This window comes from Cydia pomonella, chromosome 4 (assembly GCF_033807575.1).
Source record: "Cydia pomonella isolate Wapato2018A chromosome 4, ilCydPomo1, whole genome shotgun sequence".
In the NCBI taxonomy this organism is placed as follows: Eukaryota; Metazoa; Arthropoda; class Insecta; order Lepidoptera; family Tortricidae; genus Cydia; species Cydia pomonella.
The window spans coordinates 27,759,807-27,784,390 of record NC_084706.1 but is presented as its reverse complement, the minus strand read 5'-3'; the positions used below and the strand labels follow the sequence as shown (position 1 = coordinate 27,784,390).

General features: G+C 35.9%; 1 protein-coding gene across 2 annotated transcripts; it reads left to right on the top strand.

The window, feature by feature from the left end:
- The first annotated feature begins 3,080 nt into the window (after positions 1 to 3,080).
- Positions 3,081 to 24,250, top strand: LOC133517381 (histidine-rich glycoprotein-like). 2 transcript variants are annotated; one of them, XM_061850682.1, is made up of 4 exons: positions 3,081 to 4,216; positions 14,471 to 14,690; positions 18,924 to 19,116; positions 21,008 to 24,250. In XM_061850682.1, the coding sequence occupies exons 1-4, from the start codon at positions 3,203 to 3,205 to the stop codon at positions 21,144 to 21,146; spliced, it is 1,566 nt and encodes a 521-aa protein (XP_061706666.1). In that variant the 5' UTR covers positions 3,081 to 3,202; the 3' UTR covers positions 21,147 to 24,250. The 2 variants fall into 2 exon arrangements, with proteins under 2 accessions (XP_061706666.1, XP_061706667.1); XM_061850683.1 differs by having other exon boundaries at positions 3,085 to 3,724.
- Positions 24,251 to 24,584: the final 334 nt, after the last annotated feature.

The window sequence follows — 24,584 nt, the reverse complement described above, 5'->3', positions numbered from 1 at the left end:
TTAACATAATAAAAAGCATATGAGACCCTTAATTTTTGAAAAAAAGGGTAATCATCAGTTAGACGTAATTTGTGATAATGCGTAGTTAACAATTTTGTTTCTAAAAATAAGGTATTTACTTATATACAACGAGAGCGGCGCCGAAGGAACAACTAGAGAAATTCAAATCAAGCCTCTAACCTCCCATGACCTCAGACCACGATGTTAATAATCTTTTATTATATTTATCTAGATAAGGACATTGTTGCATGTTTAATTGTTTATTCCTAATGACGTCAATGTGTAAGTAAATAACTAAGGAATTTAATGACATTGACCGCTGAGATGAACTGACTCATCAAACCGCTGGATAGATTATTAAACATAGCTAAGAACTCGCTTTCACGTAATAAATCGAAATCGGTCCACCCGATTAACAGCTACGATGCTACAGACAGACACACATACAGACATTGGCGTCAAACGAAACACTCCTCTTTTTGCGTAGGGGATTACCGCGAGCCCGGAACAGATTTCCATGACCAATCGCCTCCCGGGCGATAACTAGTGTTGTGGTTAACGGCTATGTATGATGAACCCTCGTGGACGTCAGCTGCCGCTCCGTTGGTGGATTGAGGAATGGCAGCCATCGAAACACTTAAAAAAAAGTCATTTCTATGTCATTATGTTCTTTCATATTGGTGAGCAATAAAGAATATTTGTATTGTATTCTCATCGCCTCCCGTTTGATACTTTGTCAGATGCTATCGTGAATTTAAAAATGGCAGACCCTCCAACGCGCACGGTCCCTATATACACTCAGGAGTCGCCCGAGTCGCCCAGGGCCCGCGGTCTATAAATAAAACAAGCGCCATCTAATGACCCATTAATCGCTGGTATATCACCAAAAACCGAACTCAAATTGGTTTTACCTTTTGGAAGCTACGAAGTCCCAAACAAACACAATAGAGACCGTGCGCGTTCTGCCATCTTGTGACCTGAATCGGAACCATAAACATGTACATTTACACGTCACGTGTTTTCTTGTGCATAGTAAGTGCTGCCATCTTGTGGGCTACATCGGAACAACACATCACATTTACGCCTCGCGCCGAAAATCTGACGGCTCCTCTGCTGCCTCCTACAGTTCATGCACGCTCCCTATACTTGTTAAACTTATAACATTTGCGTCCTTTATGAAAAATATTCGTAACGTTTGAAAGAGATGGCGAGACGACCTGCGGTGGCAGCATGGTTGCATTTTTATCATTTGTCACTATGCCTGTCACTTTCACACTTACATACCTGTGAGAACGTGACGGGCATGGTGACAGGCGACAAAAATGGGACCGTGCTTAGCCCGCTGGACTCATTTTATGGCGACTGGCGGGAGCATGCACAAAGCTGTGACGAGTGGCGGAAGACAGAGGAGGCCATTGCCCAGCAGTGGCACAATGTAGGCTATAAAAAAAAAAGTTTTATAGCTTTTTAGTCGCTAACAATAACATACTACTCGTACTATGGAGATTCACTTTTAACTGGGATGAATATAATGATAGGTATAGATCGTGTCATTCACGAAGACGCGTGCCTATTGTTTGCAGATTGTGTATTAAGGGCGGTAAACAAGAATTTGCGAACGAGTGTGAATTGAAGCCCGAAGCCAAAAGCGAGGTATAAACTTTACAGCTCGAAATTAAGGATTTACGGACCGCGCCTAGCAAGTGTGATGGAAAAATACATTACAGGAAATAAAATAAAAATGGGATTACGTATAATAATACCTTTTAATTTTTTTTATTTATTTAGAACACAAACAGTCACATATACAATTGGATTTGAAGTACAATGTAGAGTACTTAACATACTTAAGAATCATAGACCTGGAGGTTCATTATTAAGTACATAATGTTAACATACATACTAACAGCATAAATAAAATGAAATCCTGAAATCATGAGTCATACTTAAAATCTATTTACTAGTCTTCAGAGGAGAAAAAAAAATACAATTAGTAGTAATACAGTAAGCAGGTTTGACATTACTGTCTGTTTCATTAATTATCGGATATGTTGTATTTTTTTTACAGTACATATGGTGCTACTTTACCGCACTAGTGCGCAAATTAGCATATAACGTTACTGTGTCAAACATTTAAAGGGCCATATGTACTGTAAAACGTTGTACGATACATGTGCGAATAGATAATTCGCAACTCCCTTCAGTCGTGTTTTAATTTATCGCCACTCGTTTCGAATTTCATATATTTCGCACTTGTATCGTAATGTACTATTATGATACAAGTGGGAAAAATAGAGAATTCGCAACGAGTAGCGATAAATTAATACACGACGGAAGAGTGTTTTCAATCGACACGAGTTGCGAATAACCTATTCACACATGTATCGTATAACGTTTTACAGTACATATGGCCCTTTGAAATTTTACAGTCTCGTAGTTTGCTAATTATCGCACTAGTGCGGTAAAGTACCACCAGATGTATTGTAAATAATATGTGTGCTTATTTTGATGCGGTTGTTCCAATATTTCTGTATCTGTGTTGTGTCTCCTATATAACACTATAACGCATAGGAGAAGTAAGTTACATTTGAATAGTCCGAACTTTGTTGCACGAGAATACGACTCATAATTGAACGAGTTTTCTTATGTCTTACTGTTCTCATTATTAGTTATCCGAAATAATTATAAATTTGTAACAAATGTTGCAAAAGGACTTTTTCAATTCTATTTTCGATTACCCGACAGTCTTGGTCAATGTTTACCAACACCAATAAAGCAATTGATTTTTAATAACAATAAAATGATTAAGACATTCACGATCAAATTATAAATGACAATAGTTAAATATTACCAACAGTATTATAGCGGCGAAATGATTTAGTAATTATCATTCACGTTTACTTCAATCGCCTAAAATATTACAATTTACCCCCATAACTTGCATAATCCTGATAATACATCATCCATGGTTCAGTAATCATTGCATAATATAACCTCAGAAAACTTAATTTTATTCACGGTCATAGTTTTCACCGAAAATCCATTTTAGCGTTAAAGTACGCTTTCTAAGCGGCGTTCGAACGACAGTGCATACCTGGCGTTGACCGCGCGCGCCCGCTTGTGCAAATAACGTTGTTGTCTTATTTGCAATCTACCGACGTTGAATGGTATAAAAGAAAAAAATACAACGCTTGCAGCAGTGATGAAGTTACTTTGGTTCTTGTTAGTTGTAGCGGTGGCAGCTCAGCTCGATGATATCGAGGAAGAGGAGTTGGAAGAACCTTACAATGAGGAGGATTATGAGCATTCCAAAAACAAAAGAAACATAGACGATTTTGAACATTCTAGAACCAGACGAGATATAGAAAACGGCGATCCTTATGAAGAGATTTTTAGAACGCGGCGGGATATTCATGAACCGTTTGAAGAACATTCAGGAGCTAGGCGAGATATAAATGGCGATTATAAAGAGAATTACAGGACACGGCGTGATGTACATGAAGGTCCGTTTGAAGAGCATATAAGAGTGAAAAGATGTACATACGAAGATGTCCCAATAAGTCGTGTCCGTCGCTCAGTAAGAACTCCTCGCCAAGTCCATCAATATGAAGTCCATGAGTTTACGGATGGAGATAGCTACCCATCGCCTCCATATGAAGAAATGCTAGCGGCTAGCGCTGAACATTATCATAAAGTTTACGCAGCACCGAATACGAGGCCAGATGTGAGTGTGCCTGTTGTGTATCGTCCTGTGCCGTCTGTGTTGTCTCCTGTGCCATATAAACAAGCTCGTCAAATATCCCAACCTCTCCATACTCAACCTCACCAAACTCCTGTCCAAGCGTCATACGCAAAAATCCAAACCCCTCAAGTACCCCAATATTCTCAAAATCTGCTTGCGAAACCCCAAGTCCATCAACTCACTCAACCTTCAAATCCCGTAGCTCTAACCCACCAGCAACCATTCTTAGTTCCAGTTAAATCTTCTATCCGAGTAGCTAACGCTCCCAACTCCTTCCAAAGTTCTTTAGGTATCATCCAAGCGAAAGTCCCGCTTTCCTCAGAAGTTGCTGTAGCTACTGTGGAAGAAATCCCGCTGTTGAAGGATCAGCAGGAGGCAGCGGCGGTGGTCAAGCATCATAAGCATGCGACGGGACATACTCAGGGAGGGGGTCATTCGAAACATGCGCAGCATGACGCGCATAAAGGAGGAAAGGTATGTTGTGTTCTGTGTTTATTTTAAGTGCTTCATTAATTTTGCACCTGCATTTAAAAAAGTTATAAATAATTTGGCTGGCGGTTTTTAGGGTTCCGTATTTATAAGTATGCTTATGAAGAGTTCAAGGACAAAAATATTATGAGACTATCGATTCGGCCCAATTCTAACATTAATATTAACATTCTTTTTTTAATTTATTTTTGTAAAAATGAATCATATATATATATATATATATGTAGATCTGTACCCCTAGTGTAAATTTTATCGACATCATAACGTGACGAATGCGTTTGCGTTAAGTCTCATTTTGTATAGGATTTTGAGTTTCCAAAACGTCCCGCTTGGCGCGCTCTTTCTAAATCCAATACAAAATGAGACTAAACGCAAACGCGTACGTTACGTTTCAAAATCGAATTTATTTACACTAGGGGTACTGTACCCCTAGTGTAAATATTTTCGACAGCGAAACGTGACGTACGCGTTTGCGTTAGGTGTCATTTTGTATGAGATTTTTGACTTTCCAAAACGTCCCGCTTGGCGCGTTGTTCAAAAGCCCATACAAAATGAGACTTAACGCAAACGCGTACGTCACGTTTCGCTATCGACTAAATTTACACTAGGGGTACTGTTCTTATGCTGTAGGAACTTGTATGTGTAATTAAGATGGGAAAAAACTTTTTATAATTTACTATATTTCTATAAGTGAGAACCTGTAATTGGCTCTGTAATTCTATTGGAAGTTCTAGATATATATATAGCGCTGTTGGTTTTCCATGTACTAAAATAAAAAATAAAATAAATGAAGATATATTAGGTCTTGATATCGTATCTAGACCTAATATTTGACGTATTAAAGTTCGAATCGGGCGTATATACTTATGTAAAATAGTTATGTCAGTTATTTAGAAAGCCTCGTGCATGTTGTTTTGTACAGTTTACAAAAACATATTTAATAAATTGTTTTCACCACACCGACTGGTAAAAGTTGCACTTTATCTATATCTGGGGCAAAATAATCAGATACAAATTTTGAGTTGTTTCGTTATGTTAGCTAGTAGAATTAACTTGATGATTTTGAATTATATTTTTTTATTACGTTCATTTGGATTTTGGATTTGATTCAATAAGATTTTTTGGTATTTCATAGTTAGGAATTGAAAATTGAAAATTTTTGTGTTTCACTCGGAAGCAAAGTTTGTTTAACCTTCGTTCCTTGAAACCCTCGCGACGCACAAGATTCCACTTCTCGAACCACTCGCTACGCTCGTGGTTCATTTTTAGAATCTTTCGCTTGCTCGGGTATCAATATTAGCACGAGCGGTTAAACAATAACTTTGCCCCCTTGCAAAACAAAAATTGACAGCTTTTTCTGTTATTCCATAGTTAAAATTTGTAATACAAAGTAAGGTTTGCTGACACATTGTTTGCTTAGCTAAAAAAATCAGTCCACTTTTAATATATTTGAGAAAATGCATAAAAACATTAAATATGTTAACATTAAATATTCGTTAATTTAAAACGTTCAACAACACATTACTTTCACAATAAAGTTTAGTTTCGATAATTTTGAACTGCCTGCTTATTTACTTGTGATTCTATCCGGCTTGCCAATAATAAATACGTCTACAGAAAACCTTTAAATTGATACTTGTATAATATTTTGCCAAAATTTTCATTTTGGTACAAGCTTTTTTCGCGGACTGTACTTTTCTTATCACGGGCAACTAATATTCATCAAGACAATTCTAAAAACCCTAAATACGATTAGGTTGCATTATTTCATCGCAGAGTTCCTATGGCCACCTCCTGTCTCCATCATCAGCTCGATGGTACCATAATATAGCATTGTCACCCAACTTACATACTCGTATGTATGCAAATTTTCAGCTCAATCAGAAATCGAGAACTTGGTCCAATTTAGCTTCACATGTTTGACACACACTAACAAACTAACATACATTACTAACAGGGCAAGTTGAATAAAAGCTTGTAAAAATAAATGTCAGTTTACTTAAACTGACACGCATAAAAAAAACCGATCAAATTGTAGCTTAGGTATGTCACCGGCTTTATAAAAACAAATCGATCTACATAAACATACACACATATTCATAGTATTTTTCAAACACGAAGGGTACGGTGATAGGTGTCATCTCAATAAATTTCGGAAGATTTGGCATTTTAAGGTTATAAATATCAGGATAGTGAGGCTCTTTGTGCCTTTCCTATCCAAGCAGGAACTTAGGGCTAGACACCATACTTCTTGCAGTTCCAGCTACGCGTACTGTAGCACACCTGAAATCTCCTCTCATTCGCGCTCTAAAATTTCTGAACGCGGTTCTGTCATGGGCCCCTGAAAGTGATTTGTTTGCAAGTCGATGGGCAAGTGTCTGTAGTGTCTGTCTGAAGTACTGCGAGGTGATGGATGGTAGTGGTATTTCATAAAACTGTTGTTGTAAAGTGTTGTGTACCGTAGCGTATAAGTTGTCTCTAAATTGTACAGCGATTTGGTTTAGACTGTCAGACTGTATACATTTTGTTTGAATAAATAAAAATATAAATTAAATTAAATAAACATTTATTTCAGAATTAAATTTCCATATTATATTTTATTATATTAGTAACTTATTACCTAATATACTAAACCTATATTAATAATATAAATAATTAAATGGAATGGGATGACACCTGTCACCGTACCCTTCGCGTTTGAAAAGTATTATACATAAATGTGTACTTGCATGCATATTTTACAGACTGGAAATATCATAATCATTCCCGTAGGATAAGAACAAAGACATACAATGCGTAGGTACGTAACTAAAATAGTGGAGAGCCGTTGCATACAAGGTGACCTTAGCCATTGGACAAACCCTGAAATCCCACGTAGGGTTACTTCTCAGGAATGCTCTGACGTTAATATATTTTTAATTAGAACAAAAGATAAAAAAAAAAATTTTTCGAACAAAAGTTATTTGCAATAATCGACAACAAAAAGAAACACACTGTGTTAATCTTTGGCAGTGTTTTTGACAATTTGTTCGAAATATTTGATAATGATGTCATTTTTCAATAAGTCAGAAGCTTATTAGTGTCATAAATAAAAAAGATAATCAAAAAGGTCGAAGAAGGTTCCATAATATTCTTTGAGGATATTACCTTAGGAGCTACTAACACATACAGGCTGCTCCAAAGTAAAAAATGGTAATTTGTTAATTTCTTCGAAACCGCTACACCGGTTGTTATGATACTTTGTACACTGGTTCTAAATACCCTAATGCATATGTACATGTCGGCTTTGTCCAATGGCTAGGGACACACTGTATACGGTATCGTCGTCTGATTAAGTTCTGAGTAGGAAGAGTAGGTAGAAGATTTTTTTTGACGCGAATAACATTGTTATTTCTATAACTCTGTATATTTACATTTTGGGTTACCTGAAACATTGATCATTTAATCAATTAAATAGGAAATTGAGATTGACTGGATCTGTTCCTTTATCGTTCTGGCTTTAACCTTTTTCATTTAATCGTGTAATGTTTACATCTACCCTCAAATAGCTAAATATTCGATCTCATTTTAGATTATTTTCTAGGGCGAAGTAATAGCAAATATTACAAAACTAAAATACTATTGATTATTCATATCATCCCGATATATTCCTATTAACAAAATAACACGAGAACAGCAGCTTCGTTGAGTAAATAATATGTCGTAGTAAGGGCATTGACATATATATCTAAGAATGGGCCTTACGGACAATAAGAAAATGGCCAGTACAGCGGTGTCAAGCATACGAATTCGAGCCAATCGTGCAGTCTAACGCCGCAACGCGATTCGAGTTCGCGCGTTCGCATCACGCGCGCGATTGGTCGCAACTAGTTCCGATCACGCGCGCGATTGATCGCAACTAGTTGCGTTAGACTGCACGATTGGCTCGAATTCGAGAGTGACACCACTGAACTAGCGCCATATTTAGTGGCCGTAAGGCCCGTTCTTAGATATATATGTCTATGAGTAAGGGTCTGTTTCACATGTCCAAGTAAAGTCCTGAATAAGCTACTTGCCACTTATCTGACGAATAAAGTCATTGGCCTTTCACAATCTTCAAATAAGCTTAATTGGTAGATATATACCTTAGAACTAGGTAGTTTTATCTGTCAGTTAATTTATTTGTTAATTAGCTATCCAATACTTTACTTGGACATTGTGAAACAGACCCTAATTTTTGGCACATCGAGTTAAATTAAATGACTTGATTAATTGATTGGATTGAATTTTCTGGCCCAATATAATACATAATTGTGGTTTGTTTACATTATTTTCAATATCTAAAGATAAATACTATACGGAGCAAGTCGTCCAAGTCGGTCATCTTTCTCTTATTTTAGAAGTTACGGGGTGGGACACATTTTACCACTTTGGAAGTGTCTCTCGCGCAAACTATTCAGTTTAGTAAAAAATGATATTAGAAACCTCAATATCATTTTTGAAGACCTATCCATAGATACCCCACACGTATGGGTTTGATAAAAAAACATTTTGAGTTTCTGTTCTAAGTATGGGGAACCCCCAAAATTTGTTGTTTTTTTTTTCTATTTTTGTGTGTAAATCTTAATGCGGTTCACAGAATACACCTACTTACCAAAAAAGTGGCTGTGACATACGGACGGACCGACAAACAGACATGACGAATCCATAAGGGTTCCATTTTTTGCCATTTGGCTACGGAACTCTAAAAATTGTTACGTCAAAAATAGATTTTTTTTACTTTTTCCTTATCAAAACCAATAACTTATTAGATCCCCACTTTTTTTGTTACATCTTGTAAATATTGCACTTGTGATACGTAAGAAAATGTATCGCTCACGCATACGTTATTGGCTGTGTGCACGACAGATGTGCCGCCTATATTTAGTTCGTTTTTTTTAGTATTAGAAAAAAGGTAAACAATCTTGACGAGTCTTTAAAAAAAACGGGTTTTAAAAATTAGTAACCACTTATGAGAACAAAATAATGTAAAAATGATCGTATTTGATTTAATAATTGTTATATATTTGCCGTGACTTATTTTTCAAAAGTGTTTTTAAAAGATAAAGATAAAAAATGTATATTGCCACAACTACCAAAGATACAAAATGTATATTGCCACAACTACCAAAGATACAAAATGTATATTGCCACAACTACCAAAGATACAAAATGTATATTGCCACAACTACCAAAGATACAAAATGTATATTGCCACAACTACCAAAGATACAAAATGTATATTGCCACAACTACCAAAGATACAAAATGTATATTGCCACAACTACCAAAGATACAAAATGTATATTGCCACAACTACCAAAGATACAAAATGTATATTGCCACAACTACCAAAGATACAAAATGTATATTGCCACAACTACCAAAGATACAAAATGTATATTGCCACAACTACCAAAGATACAAAATGTATATTGCCACAACTACCAAAGATACAAAATGTATATTGCCACAACTACCAAAGATACAAAATAAAAATAACATAGAACGTGACATAAAACAAAATACACTTAATTGCACAAAATAAATTATCAAAAAAATCACAAAAAATTTACTACAGCTCTTACCTTTTTACCTATGTGGTTTTTTGGTATAGGCAATGGGTACCTGTCTCAGCTTTATTGCTAGATATATACCCTTTTTTTTGACAGGTCGGTCATTACATATCCTGGTCATAAGTAATATATGCGATCGGCGCGGTTGTTTTTGTGAATAATGTCTGTGTGTGTGTGTATGCGTGTGTGATATATAATATAATATATATTACCATATCAAACATATTTTATAGTTTATTCTGATAAATGTTTTTATTCTAATGTAATTGTGATTATTTATATTGTGCCTAATTGTAAATAGTTAATTTGAATTATATTTTATTATTTTCCTAATACATTAGAATTTTAAAATCGTTATCATTAATATTTACGTGAATTGGAATAATTAGTTGACATGTATTTTAATTTATAATAATTTTGAAATTAATTGTGCCTAAATTGTACCTAATGTGACAGTGTATGATTAATACCAAATAAAATCTATCTATCTATCTATCTATATAGTAAGTTAGTTAGGGGGGCGGGGGGATCTCCTTTCTGTATTTTAAGAAAATGTGCTTTAACCAGCTTCTTGAATTTTAGCAACGGCATAGGACTCCTTAGTGGTGGCGGGGGATCATTCCAATTTTTTGTTGCTGCGTACTTGAATCCTCCCCTAAAAAACTTGGTCCTATGTTTAGGGACAAGCTAGGAATGTTTTCTATGACTTCTCACTGACTTTTTTCAATAAAAAGACACGTCAAAATCGCTACATGGTATTTATTTTGTCATCTGCAATAATATATAGGTGATACTGAGCAACTTTTACTATGGTACCAACCCCGGAATGGCGAGAAAAATTATAAGTATCCCATAGAAATTAACTTTGGTCGTACTACATATGCAAGAAATAAGTTCTTAGCTAGAGCGTGTAGAACTTATAATGAAAAATTTTCTGATATTGATATATTCCATTTATCATTACAGCAGTTTGTCTCTGCAATAAAATGTACAGCTAATAATAATATTGATTAGTCAGTATATTTCAGCATACTTGCCAATTTGTTAATATTGTTTTCAACAGTTAGTGTTATTTGAGTTTTGCATGTTTTAATATTAATGTTAATTTCTGAGCAACATAATTGTTATTATTCATTAGTGGAAACTGTTTGGCTTATGATGTGTAATCTGATTAACTATATGTGTTGTTTTTGCCTGTTTGTTTCCCAAAGGTTTAAATAAATAAATAAATAAATAGAAAACGTCAAAGTCAGACAGCCAAATTGTATGAAACAGCCATTTTTTTTCGCGATTTTGGGTTTGGTCCCATAGTAAAAGTTACCCAGTATGACCTATATATTCACCCCGTAAATTATTGCAGGTGACTAAAACATCCTGTATAATGCTGAAAAAAGTACTATACAAAAAACCGGCCAAGTGCGATTCAGAATCACGCACGAAAGGTTCCGTACCATTGTCTAAAAATCAGTTTTTGTATGGGAGCCCCCTTGAAATATTTGTTTTATTCTTTTTTTAGTATTTGTTGTTATAGCAGCAACAGAAATACATAATCTGTAGAAATTTCAACCGACTCAGCCTGCCTGGTGACAGACGGACGGACGGACGGACAGCGGAGTCTCAGTAATATGGTCCCGTTTGACCCTTTGGGTATGGAACCCTAAAAACGAACTCTGCTAAAAAAATTAAAGTACCAAAGAGGGTCTACCACCGCGTAAACCACAATCAAAAATTTCGTGGTAGGCTCTCAAAGCACAAACCCAGTTTTATGCGATTATATAAAATTTGACAAAACCGTTGTATTTTTTTATTCCTAGGTATCAAATAACTGTATACTTATAAATACTGAGCCAGAAAAGCTGATTTTGTATCGCCCTTTTTAGGGTTCCGTAGCCAAATGGCAAAAAACGGAACCCTTATAGATTCGTCATGTCCGTCTGTCTGTCCGATTATGTAACAGCCACTTTTTTCCGAAACTATAAGAGCTATACTGTTCAAACTTGGTAAGTAGATGTATTCTATGGACCGCATTAAGATGTTCACACAAAAATAGAAAAAAAACAATAACTTTTAGTTTAGTAGTTTCTTTTTAATACGTCATAAAATTTGCGTGTGTAGGAGTTGTAGGAATCAGATCATAGAATATTAAATACATCTATGGTAGGACTCATTATGACCCAATCGTGTATTCATTTTATAGTAAATATCTGGGAGACCGAGCTTTGCGAGAACATATACGAGTAAATACTCAAAAATCCGCGTTTTTTCAGAGATAATACCTAGCTAGATCGATTTTTCGTCCCTGAAAACCCCTAAAAAGCAGCAGCATATGCGCCATATGTTTTGGATGTCAAACTAAGGGGCACGTTTTTTCTTAGACATTACTTCTCTATTACAATCAATTCTCTTTGCCAATAGGGATGATGACACATTGAATTTAATAACAAAAAAAGTGTTTATAGCTTGGATAGAGAATTGAATTTTTTAGCTTAAATAATATACTTTGAAATATTTTATATCTTCAAAAAACATTTTATTGTTTCCTTATATAGGAAACACAAAATATCTTGACACAAGAGTCTTTACTTGGCTGGAGAACTATTTTTTTTCTGTGTACGGTGACTATTCGATAGAAGACATTTTTTATTAATGGTATCAATCAATCAGGTACGTTTTAGGATCAACTGTCTGTGTAATGCGTGTGTGTAGGAGCCACACAGGTCCTAATAGCGTTGAATCATTATAAAAGTTAGAAATGATAGTCAAAGTCCGACAGTCGTATTTCACTTGTGAACCGCTCCTAACAAAACGATAAGTGATCGTGACGTCACGGTCAATGAGAGCTCGAAGTATGAAAAAAACCGGACAAGTGGGAGTTGGACTTTCCCACCGAGGGTTCCGTACTTTTTAGTATTTGTTGTTATAGCGGCAACAGAAATACATCATCTGTGAAAATTTCAACTGTCTAGCTATCACGGTTCATGAGATACAGCCTGATGACAGACGGACGGACGGACAGCGGAGTCTTAGTGATAGGGTCCCGTTTTACCGTTTGGGTACGGAACCCTAAAAACAAGAAAAACGTGATTTTGTTAGTGAAATATTGCGTTTATGCATATATCTGTTTAACTAGATTTTGTTATTAAATTCAAGCTATAAAAAGCTCAATATTCTCACCAAGAGCGTTTGCGTTTTGTTTTATGTATTGTATTTTTTTAATTGAATCTAAGTGTCTTAGTGCAATACTTACAGAACTTGTGCCAAGAAACTTTGTTTCTTGGGGTTAGATACTCATAATTGAATTGAGAATTATATTTCTCCATAAAAACAAGAAAAAGCATTGGTTCAAGAGGACGTTACTCAATGTGAAATATGAATTGGCGTAGGCACTAGCTTTTACGAAAGCGACTGCCATCTGACCTTTCAACCCAGAAGGTAAACTAGAGGCCTTATTAGTATTAACACGGTTTACTTACGATGTTTTCCTTCACCGAAAAGCGACTGGTGAATATCAAATGATACTTCGTACATAAGTTCCGAAAAACTCATTGGTACGCCCCGGGGTTTGAACGCGCGACCTCCGGATCGCAAGTCACGTGCTCTTACCGCTAGGCCACCAGCGCTTTAGTCCTCTTCATCAAATATATTGATATTATTTTATGTAAAAGTCTCAAACCAAAGTTTTGGTGCTTTTTCTTTAAAATAGCTTCGGCTCTTGACTGTATATTGAAAACATCAAACCAAGAATTAATTGCTCTTGCGTAAAAACTTAAAAGTCTCAAAGGAAAATTTTGGTGCTTCTTCTTTGGAAGCGGGTGATATTTTTGGTTTGAGGAAGAGTTACTCAAAATAAAACCGTTTTTAAGACCGTGCTATATCTCTTGCTAAGACGTTTTTTATTTATTGCGGCGAATAATTAATATCTTAACTCAAATCACTACCATTCGCTTTAAAAACGTGTAAAGATAAAACTAAATATTTTTTATTCTCCTTTAAAAATCATGATGCTTTTAACTCAAGACATATTATTTTATTGGACTAAGCAATTTATTATTTTCTGTAAGCAACCGTGCGCAAGAAAGTTTTGGGTTTTGAATTAAGATATATTTTTGTGTACATCGGTGTACCGGTGTGTATAGTGGCGTGTATGGAAGACGGTAAAATTTATATAGGTAGTAAATGAAGGTACCGCGTCAAACAGAGACCAATATTATAATATTACATTAAAGGAATTTCTCGCCGTCTCAGCTCTTGTTAAGGAACAAAACGTTGAACAAAATAACGTTGAATGGCGTCACGTTGAATTCTCCGTCTCTTTCTGCAGAATGATTCTCATAAATGTAGTTGGAAAGGTGTGTTTTCGAGAGAATCGCCGGCAGAAAGAGATGCGAAACAAGTGTGACGTCACTGAATAGTAATATATAGAATAATAATAATGTCAACTAAATTTACACATTAGACACGATTCCCAGCTTGAGTTAAAAGTCCTTAGGGCAACCCGTAAATAAATAAAGTTTATTTGTATTATTTATATTAATCACTAATATATATTATGCACACACACACAAGATTTACGCACTTTGGTAAAACAGCACACAGTTTGCACTTTAAAAATAAAATTTATTTAACTTTGACATTAATCTTTCAGAGCTCCAGTGGTTTCAAACACGACCATCATGTAGACAAAGGAGCTAAAGGCTTCAAAACGGACGAGCTACATCGCAAGGAATATGAAGAAGCAGAAGGAAAAAAGAAGAAACACCACGATAAAGCAGACCATAAAGGAAGCCATGAGGAGGAAGCTCATGGACACAAGGGATCTAAATTTGATGAGAAGAAGGGGCATAAGAAGGGACACAAAACTAAAGGTAAGCAATATAAAGATTACGATGATAGAAGTAGAGGAGCACTCATACGAAGCAGACCATAGGGGGTATAAGGAATCTAAGTTTGATGAAAAGAAAGGTCAAGAAGGAATATAAGATTAAGGTAAGCCTAGGTCACAAAATAGAATGCTACGCCAGAAAATATACAAGACTAAAACAAGAACGACATTTTAAGAGAACATATAGAAAGGTAAGGACAATGAGGTATCTGCAAGGCGTATGAAGAAGTGAAGGGAAGCATGAGCAGGCACGTGGACATAAGGGGTCTAAATTCGATGGATTTTTTTGGATGAAATACCATAATAAGTTAGTATTTTCCTCACGTTGGTGTGGTAAAAAAAATTGTGATTCTCTCAGAGGCAAAGTTTGTTTAACCCTTGTGCCTTTAAACCGTCGCAACATTCAAGATTTAATTTTGGAATCTTTCGCTTGCTCGGGTATCAATATTAGCACGAGCGTTTAAGCAACAACTTTGCCCGGATAAAACAAATAAATAACTATTTCATATTAAAATGTCTTGTTAAATATAACAATGTTTCACGACCTATTTCCACGTTTAGTAGCATCTAATGCAACCAGCCCAAGGCCAACCATTGTGCACAAAAACTGCCATAGACGGGCAATAAAAAGAAAACTTATAAAAAGTGTTAAACGAGAGGTTACTAACCGGTGTTCTTTGACCTGTTAACTCTTGGACTGTCGAGTATTGTCCACATTTTTCACTGGATCCTAAACTTTATTGCAAAGATATTTAGTCCACTAATGATGGTGATGTTTACCGTACAAGTGCGAGTCGGAGTCGCCCACCGAGGGTTCCGTACTTTTAGTATTTGTTGTTATAGCGGCAACAGAAATACATCATCTGTGAAAATTTCAACAGTCTAGCTATCACGGTTCATGAGATACAGCCTGGTGACAGACGGACGGACGGACGGACGGACAGCGGAGTGAACCATTTAGATCTCAAAATTTCATTACATTTGGTTAAGTTTAGGAGGAGGAAACAGTCGTAAAAGTAACATCGTTTTCTGAGATTTTTACGCAGGATATTTCACCTAACCAGGCGTTGTCCTTGTCGCACTAGTTTTAGAAGCCGCTTCCGTTAACGAGACGGATATAATCACCTAAAATATTTAAATCTCAGCTCCCGTATCCTCTCAAACAAAATGTTAACCTCATCATCATATCGGTCAAAAGACGTCCTTTACTTAACATAAAATTCCGAAACTCCACAACAACTTGTTTTCAGCTACCCTCATTCTGTGACATATGTAAGGTCCGACCAGAAATATATGATCATTGTCAAGAGGGCGCTGTCATTCTCATATATAGGGTGACAGTTCAGTTTAGTATGAAAAAGTTCCAATGAAATTCCGCAATATGGCGCGTGATCATATATTACTAGTCACGCTTTATGTACCTACGTTTTAAAACACATGCTTAATTGTGAAAACATTACGCTGGTATGTTATTATCAGAGCCCGAAATTCTCGTAGCATATTTGAGCCGTCATAGGGACTTCTCGTTTATCAACTTCCGATTATACATATGTATATCGATAAATACAGAATACAATATGTAAAATATGATTACGAGTAGAAGTCAACAACGTGCAGTCTCGCGAATGAGCGATCTCTTCCAGATAACCTTTGGATACCAACTTTAGGAAATTATAAATAGAAATTAAATTAATAATATGTTATTGTTTCTTATTTTACACTATAGGTTTTATGATGTCTTTTGGAGAAAAATTGAAAACAAATTTGGTACGTAAAAACACGCTGTTAATGAGATAATTAATTGAGACCTCATTGAACAGATTCTAGAACCCCTTGTTGACATGACAGAAAGTGTTAAACATTTTGTCAGTTAAATGCACAGGATGATTATTTTTATATAAAATGGTTTGTTTTTCGGTAAATACCATTTCTTAAAATATCGGTAACTAATTTGTTAGCATCTCATATACTTAACTGACAATTTATACCTCCTTTTTTATTAGCATTAGAAGAGTAAATATTGTCGTGTTTTTTATTTAAAAACGCTTTAAAAAAATTGTAAGTATTACTTATGATACTAAAATAATGTAGATTATCATATTATTCTATGTACTTAATTGTTACATATTTAAGGGTTTCTGAATAAAAAGATACGTCTAGATTGTTTACCCTTTTTCTAATGCAAAATAAAAACAGAAGATAGTAGACGTTATTTCATGGCAATTTGGTTTTCAAATAGTTAAGAATAGCTTTGCGATCCTAGGGAAATCGGTACTTCTTCTATGAAATTACATTTCGGGAGAAATCGTTTTTCACTAACTAAATCTTAACAAATCACTTTGATTTTGATGTCGATCGCTTCAGCGTAATATATTCTAGGTTTATAGGTTTCGCTTTTTTTTTAGATATTTTTTTTTGTATTGTAAATTTTGAAAAAAGAAAAACCTATAAACCTAGTGTTTCATTCTGTCAATAACTTACTAAAAATCATGAATGGAGAATATTTAGAAGTAGAAAAACCTTTTCTCTTTTTGTATGGACGTGGTATACTTCCCTCTTAACTGTAATGGCAATGGTACAAGGTATATCATATTCATGTGGGCTTATACAGGGTGTCATGTCCCATACCAATAATTATCATTAGGCCAGAATCTTCAACTGATACAGTCACACCTTTTGGGTGTCAAAATTGAAATATACACCGTGAACATTTAACCAGACAGATTTTAACCACGCATTAAATCGAGAAAAAATCATAAGAAGCAAAAAAATTTATATGATTTTTGGTCAAAAATTGTGTGTGTGTGTGTGTGTGTGTGTGTTTTTTGAGCGGCAGTCTAATATTATTAGTGTTGCCATGGTACAAATACGATTTGACAGTTCGTGTACTAATAAAATTAGTCTAATACCGTTCGAGAAATGGGCCTCTGAACTCGTGCATATTCTCTCGAAAAAGTTGTTCTATCAAATCTATTCCTTTCATAAATACTTATATATAATTCTTATCAAGCCAATCAGGAAATTACTTTGAATATTAAACCGCAAATATTTATAGAAAACCATAATTTGCCACAAATCGTAAACAAATCACACTTAGATCGATTTGCGAGAGAAAGCGCCTTACGCAAGATTATTATTATTCACGGTCTTTTGTCGTTTGACCTCGGCTTTAATAAAAGAAATAGGTATTTAGAACATTTACGACATAAAGTGTCAATTTTCATGTCACTATTGGTTTGGTTGTTTATGTTGATTGATTGTTGATGTAATGTTTGATTAAAATTAAATCTAATGTTATTAGCGCCTTTGTGTTACTTTCTTGTTACATTATTGGTTTTGTTGTTTATTATGTTGATTTACTGTTCATGTAATGATCTGATTGGATGAAAGCTAATAATTTTACATAATTATTAGCTTTTATATAATCTACTAAGTTTATATAAGTGACTAACAAAAGTCACTTGGGCCATTCAGGGTTAGCTACTAACTCGGAGTTAATCGGTTAAACCCAGAGTTACCAGTACAAGTTAACCTGTGTTAACGGTTAACTCCGAGTAAGTGGCTAACCGTGGATGGTATAAGTGACCCTTATAGGTTTATTTGTTACTCAAATATGCAATTGAGTTACTTTGTTACACTGAGTACACTTGCAAAACAAGCTTGTCTTTCTGAAGGGGCCTCTGAATACCAGTTCGCCGGACGATATAGGCCTGTCAGTTATACGCGATTGTCAGCTTTTGCGAATAACTGACAGGCCGGACTGATATCATCCGGCGAACTGAGGGCCTACCGCGAACCACGTTCGACGTGCTGCCTCCTGTCACACTTACGTACGAATTTACAAGTGCGACAGAGAGGCAACACGTCGAACGTGGTTCGCGGTAGGCCCTCTGGTAATCAGTGGGCCTCTTTATTACCTGGTGCTTGTAGGAAAAACGAAAACAATCGCAGCGCTTGATGTGGCCAAAATTGGTGAAATTTCGCGGGTGTTTCTGTCAATGTCATACATCTCAGTTAGTCAAATTTTGAGTTGTTCCCTCATGTTGGCTAGTAGAATTATAATGTTTGAATTTGATTTGTAATAATTTACAGTTAATATTTTGCTCGCCTTAGTGTGGTGGAAAATTGTTTGTTTCACTATATAGCAAAGTTCGTAAAACAAATAACTATATTGTAATTTCTTATTGAATGGTAATTTCCTTCTATTATCTTCAAGGCTACCACAACAAATACCACAAAGACGAATTCCACAAAGAGCACAAGTTTTACGATGACTACCATAAGAGCGGGGAACACCACCGATACGGCAAGTTCAACGCGAAACACGCCAGCAATGAGAGCGGGAAGAAGAAGGCACATCATGTTAATGCTGGACATGACTTCGTTGAGCGAGGGAAGAAGGGATACAGGTGAGTGAGATAAAACATATGAGACGATACAGTTAGGCACAAGACAGAAATAAATACTACAACAAGAGCGGGGAATACCACCGATACGGCAAGTTCAACGCGAAACACGCCAGCAATGAGAGCGGGAAGAAGAAGGCACATCATGTTAATGCTGGACATGACTTCGTTGAGAGAGGGAAGAAGGGATACAGGTGAGTGAGTGTATATTTTGTCTCACTACAGATACAGATAAGGGAAAGTGGGATAAAGCTAGAAATAAACTGATGATACAAAGCAGATAGGAATGATAGATAATTAAAACTCTGTAGGAGGTTAAACTAAATATGTTGGTAAAGAGAGTGGGAAGAAGGAAGCACTAAATGTTAATATTGGACATGATTTCTTTGAATGAGGAAAGGAGGGATATAGGTGAGTGAGACAAAACATATGAGAGGGTAAAGTTAGGAACAAGACAGAAATAAATACTACAACAAGAGCAAAGAACACCACCGTTACGGTACATTCAGCGCGAAACATGCCAGCAACGAGAGCGGGAAGAAGAGAGCTCATCATGTCAACGCTGGACATAACTTTGTTGAGAGGGAAAAAGGGATATAGGTGAGTTGAGTGAGACAAAAGATACTAGGGAGTAAAGGTAAGAATGAGAGTAATGAAAGTGAAAGAAGAAGTGTAGCGTGCTCCACCGTAGACCGCATCATCACTTACCATCAGGTGTGATCGTGGTCAAACGCCTGCCTATCCTCCAGAAAAAAAAAAAGAAGTCTCATTATGATGATATGTCAACGCTGGACATGACTTCGTTGAAAGGGAAAAAGGGATACCGGTGAGTGAGACGAAAGATATGAAGGAGTAAATGTAAGAATGAGACAACAATGAAAGTAGAAAGAAGAAGGCACATCATGTTAATGCTGGACATGAGTTCTTTGAGACAGAGAAGAAAGGATACAGGTGAGTAAGGGTCATAGCTCACTACACCGCCTCGCCGAACATTCCGGAACGCCTCCCATACTAAACGCGGGCGTTGCTATGGTAACGAAAGTTTGTTACTATGGAAGGCGTTCCGGAGTGGTCAGCGAGGCGGTGTAGTGAGCTATGACCCTAAAACGTGACATACGAGGGGAAACAAGGTGGCAAGGATATCCCTCGTTATTTTTCTCACGTCACATAATGCCTCTAAGAAGTCCTGAGGGCCTAGCCAATATGATAATATTTGATAGAAAACACAATTAAAACCTAAAATAGGATAATGGATGGAAATAGTCACGTGACTTTTCGTAGCATTTTTTTTATATATATTTTTTTCTTTTCCTTTGGCGTTTGTCGATATAAACACTGTTATACTTAAGCTTCGGTCTCGACATCAGCGTCGAGGATATAGACTCAAAGCGTGGTTTCCGTGGCCCAACCCGTACGACTTTCCACAATGAAATTAAGTTTGGTCGGATCAGGCAACATGAGACCTTGCTAGAGTTGTGGAGAATCTGGAGTAGTTAGTTTCGAGTAGCGCTACCTCATTTTTCACGAAAAGTAGACCATTGTTGTCGATTTGGAGAAAATGCCCAAAAACTAACTTCGTTTGTTTCATAGCACTGAGAGTTCTACATACAAGGTGGAACGAAAATAGTGGGGATCCTCTTAAAGGCATATTCGATTTAGTGATGTGATTAGAAAAAGTAGAAGAAAACATTTTTTACGCGAAAAATTTTCGGCCTTTGGAGGGTTGGACGATTTGGACGATACCGACACAGAAAAAAAATAGCGTCAATTTTTTTTCTTCTAATTTTTACACGATACCGAATATGCCTTGAAAAGGATCCCCGCTATTTTTGTTGCATTCTAAATATAGTAATGGATGCTTTATTTTTTTCTAAGTCGATATGCTTCTCCACAGCAACAAGGGACACCTGGACGCAGACCACAAAGGATACAACGGCAAGCAGGGCCACGAGGAACACCACGAGAAGCACTCCTCCCACGGCAAGAAGGGGGGCAAGGAGGGGGGCTCGCACTGGAAACATGCCAAGAACTAAAACCTACAATCATGTGCAAGTTACGGAAATTCTCTTAAATACTGTAAAGTTATTTTGGAATTTGAACATATTGCCATTTTGGAAAATTTCGTTCTCAATCGTTGAGTTATTATTGCTTTAGAGAAGCCAAATCAAATAATGAAATTGTAGCAATCGCAACCTGCACCACGCGACCAGAATGTCGTAAGCGCCGTAACATTCATGGCGCTTATGCGTTAAGGTCGCGACATTCACGCTCCGCTTCTATGGTTTGTTGTCAAGATAACAACTCATGGCGCAAAATACTGGTTACCAGTTATATACGTAGTAATAATAGTTATATAAATCCCAATAGAAGAATGTAAAAATATTTAGAAAATATCGGTATTTTAGAAAGCTTTCGTCGGTGTATCAGAAACCATGCTAAATAAAAAGCTATACAATAACGCTCCAGTTATCTTCGTAAATACCATGCAGAGATTATAGGGACCGTGCGTGTTGGAGGGTCTGCCATCTTGTGCTCTGAATCGGAACCATAAACGGGCACATTTACACGTCAAGTGTTTTTGTGCATAGTAGGTTCTGCCATCTTGTGGGCTACATCGGAACAAAAAACATCACATTTACGCCTCGCGCCAAAAATCGGCTTCTGTGCTGCCTCATATAGTTCATGCACGCTCCCTATAATGTGTGTTTATGCAATATGTCACCGCTTGATGTGACAGCTGACATATAGTTTCTTATATTAAATCAAGCTTTATGCATAAGTATTTAATGTGGCATGTCTTTAAGGATCAGTGCGACTGCCATTCTTTAGGAGTTTTATAAGGTTAACATTGAACTATTATTACTACGTTTAAAACCGACACAGAAAACCAGTATTTCGCGCCATGAGTTGATGTTGTTTTAACAATAATTTTATCACCGCACCTCCCGCCAAAGAAACAAAGTTCATCCTCACTTTCTCGACACTTGGCAAACCAAGAACAAGCGGGCATCTCGCTCGTTTTTTCCCAGAACGTGCAAGTTGTGGAATGAGCTACCTTCTGAGGTGTTTCCCTTGCGCTATGACATGGGGTTCTTCAAGAAGCAGGTTTTTAGGGTTCTCAAAGGTTGGCAACGCATAAGTGGCTCCTCCGATGTTGCTTATGTCCATGGGCGGCGATGACTGCTTCCCATCAGGCGGCTCGTCTGCTCGTTTGCAGCCTATTACATAAAAAAAAAAAAAAAAAATCCACAGAAGCGGAGCGTGAATTTCGCGACATAAACGCGTAAGCGCCATGAATTTTACTGCACTTACGACGTTTTGGTCGCGTGGTACACGTTGCGATCACGACAATTTCATACTTTGGTATGGCTTCTCTATAGAAATGTTAACTCGATGGTTGTGACACCAATTGCCAGTTGTTTTAATAATCAGTATTATAGGTACGAGTTGAATTTAGGGATGTGATATTTTATTGGTATAAATACCTGTTTATTAGAAGATCTATTGTTACTTTTTTCCTGAGAAAATATAAAGATTATATCTTCTACTTGCTAGGCTTAAATAATGGTACCTAATAATTGAAATACGTCTCAAAGAAAAGTACAAGCAAGTTACCTACTTTACATAATGTTAATTATTAACAATAGTCGTACGAAAAAAGAATAACACGAACTGATCGGTAAAATAAACAGACAACGAAACCCACTTAAGGTTTAATAGAAAAAGTGTATCAAATAGTTAAAACGGTTATATCGAATGACGCAACCGAAACACCGAAACGAACCATCGTCGCAACCTAATTCGAAAAGTTACTTTGCCTCACTTAATTAACTTAGCTAAAATCAACCACAGTACCAACACATTAGAGTTGATATTTGTGTGAACTAAATCGCTTTACACAGTAGAAATGCATGAAATCAGTCCAACCCGTGTGAAATTTAGTTCCGTGAGTTTATTTATTGTATAAATATTGTTATTTCAGGAAGTGAATTTTTACGTATTTAAGATGCTGGAAAGAACTAAATACTTAGTCTTAGTCTGCTTTTTTTCAGGTTAGAAATTGTATAACCTCAAAAAGTAGTTCTAACTATTTTCCTCCAAGATGAAATCTGAGTAACTGTGCACTGAATCATAGTATCGTTTACATATTATTGCGCCGCAATATTAGATATCGTAGGAACCCTAGCATTTCGGAAGAAAATTTAATTACTACTTTTGAGGTTAGAAAAATTTGAATCTTAAAAAAACGGGGTATACCTAATTTTAAACACATAAATGTGGTTTTCTTTATAAAGCAAAATAAGATACTTTTTAATGCCATCTTTTTAAGTATTTTTTCTAAATGGGAAGCCATTTATTCTACTTTTTCTTGTAGTTTTTTTAAATCATTTTCTTTATATTTATTTATCAATTATTCCTTTTCATTGTTGTTATCTTTAGTTCTTATGATATATTTTCTTCCAGCATTTTTAACTTCGCTAATTTTCTTTAGTCCTTCCCGTGCAATCTAAAAGTATAATTATGTTTATAATCAGCATCTTAAATATCATCAGATATTGTAAATAATATTTTACCTTTCATTGTACATACGAACTTTATTATAATAAGATTTAAAAATATGTGATGTTATCTATGAACATCCGCCGTTATAAACGATGCTCCGATACAAATACAACGTTGCGCGACGCAGTGCGGCGTGTAAGCGCCATCGACAATAAGGTCCCTTTTCATAGATAAGGCCACATATATGTTTATACCGATATAATGTATAGTTGCAGACCTCAATGCAAGAAACTTCGTTATGCAGTTTCCTACAAATACCTCTATTTAAAATAAATATATTTTGCTTGGAATACTTTCAAGTTCATGTTTATGGATAGCCCGTGAAAACTTATAACTGTGTACATAAATCTCTTAATTTTAAAGCAACCGTTCATACAAACAAACAATGAAATCACATATTACGAGTATCTATATGAAAAAAGTATTGACTTGTTTGAATATACCTGAAAATATGAAAGACTGTAGATATTAATTTTTAAAATTGTAATAAGTTTATGAATTATGTGTATTTACGTTTTTATACATTTTGTCATTATATTTTACTTTGTGAAAATAAATGAATAAGTTTTTGTTATCTGTTTTTATTTTTTCATCAAATTCTAAAAACAATAGGTCAACAACATTAAAAAATCTAAAAATGACAATTAAAACAAAAATTGACAAGCTTACCCACATGATAAATATGGAGTGTGGAATTAAAAGGAGTGAAATCTCTTATGGTAGAACTGTTGCAAAGTGTCCAGCTGTCAGCTATAAATAATAGTTCCAAATCTCTTCAGAGTAGCGCTAGAGTAGCTAAGAACCTAGGCGCCATTGACGGAGTGAAGTGCGCTGTCTATGATTCCAGTTTTTTGTTCAATTATTCTAGGTATTGTAACGCCACCTATTTAAGGTTTTTTGATGACCCT

Bases quoted from the DNA above. Each gene is read 5' to 3' on its own strand.
- LOC133517381 (XM_061850682.1), top strand. From the start codon at position 3,203: ATGAAGTTACTTTGGTTCTTGTTAGTTGTAGCGGTGGCAGCTCAGCTC. The intron at 14,691-18,923 runs GTAAGCAATATA...ATTATCTTCAAG, and splicing joins GAAGGGACACAAAACTAAAG to GCTACCACAACAAATACCAC. The intron at 19,117-21,007 runs GTGAGTGAGATA...GCTTCTCCACAG, and splicing joins CGAGGGAAGAAGGGATACAG to CAACAAGGGACACCTGGACG.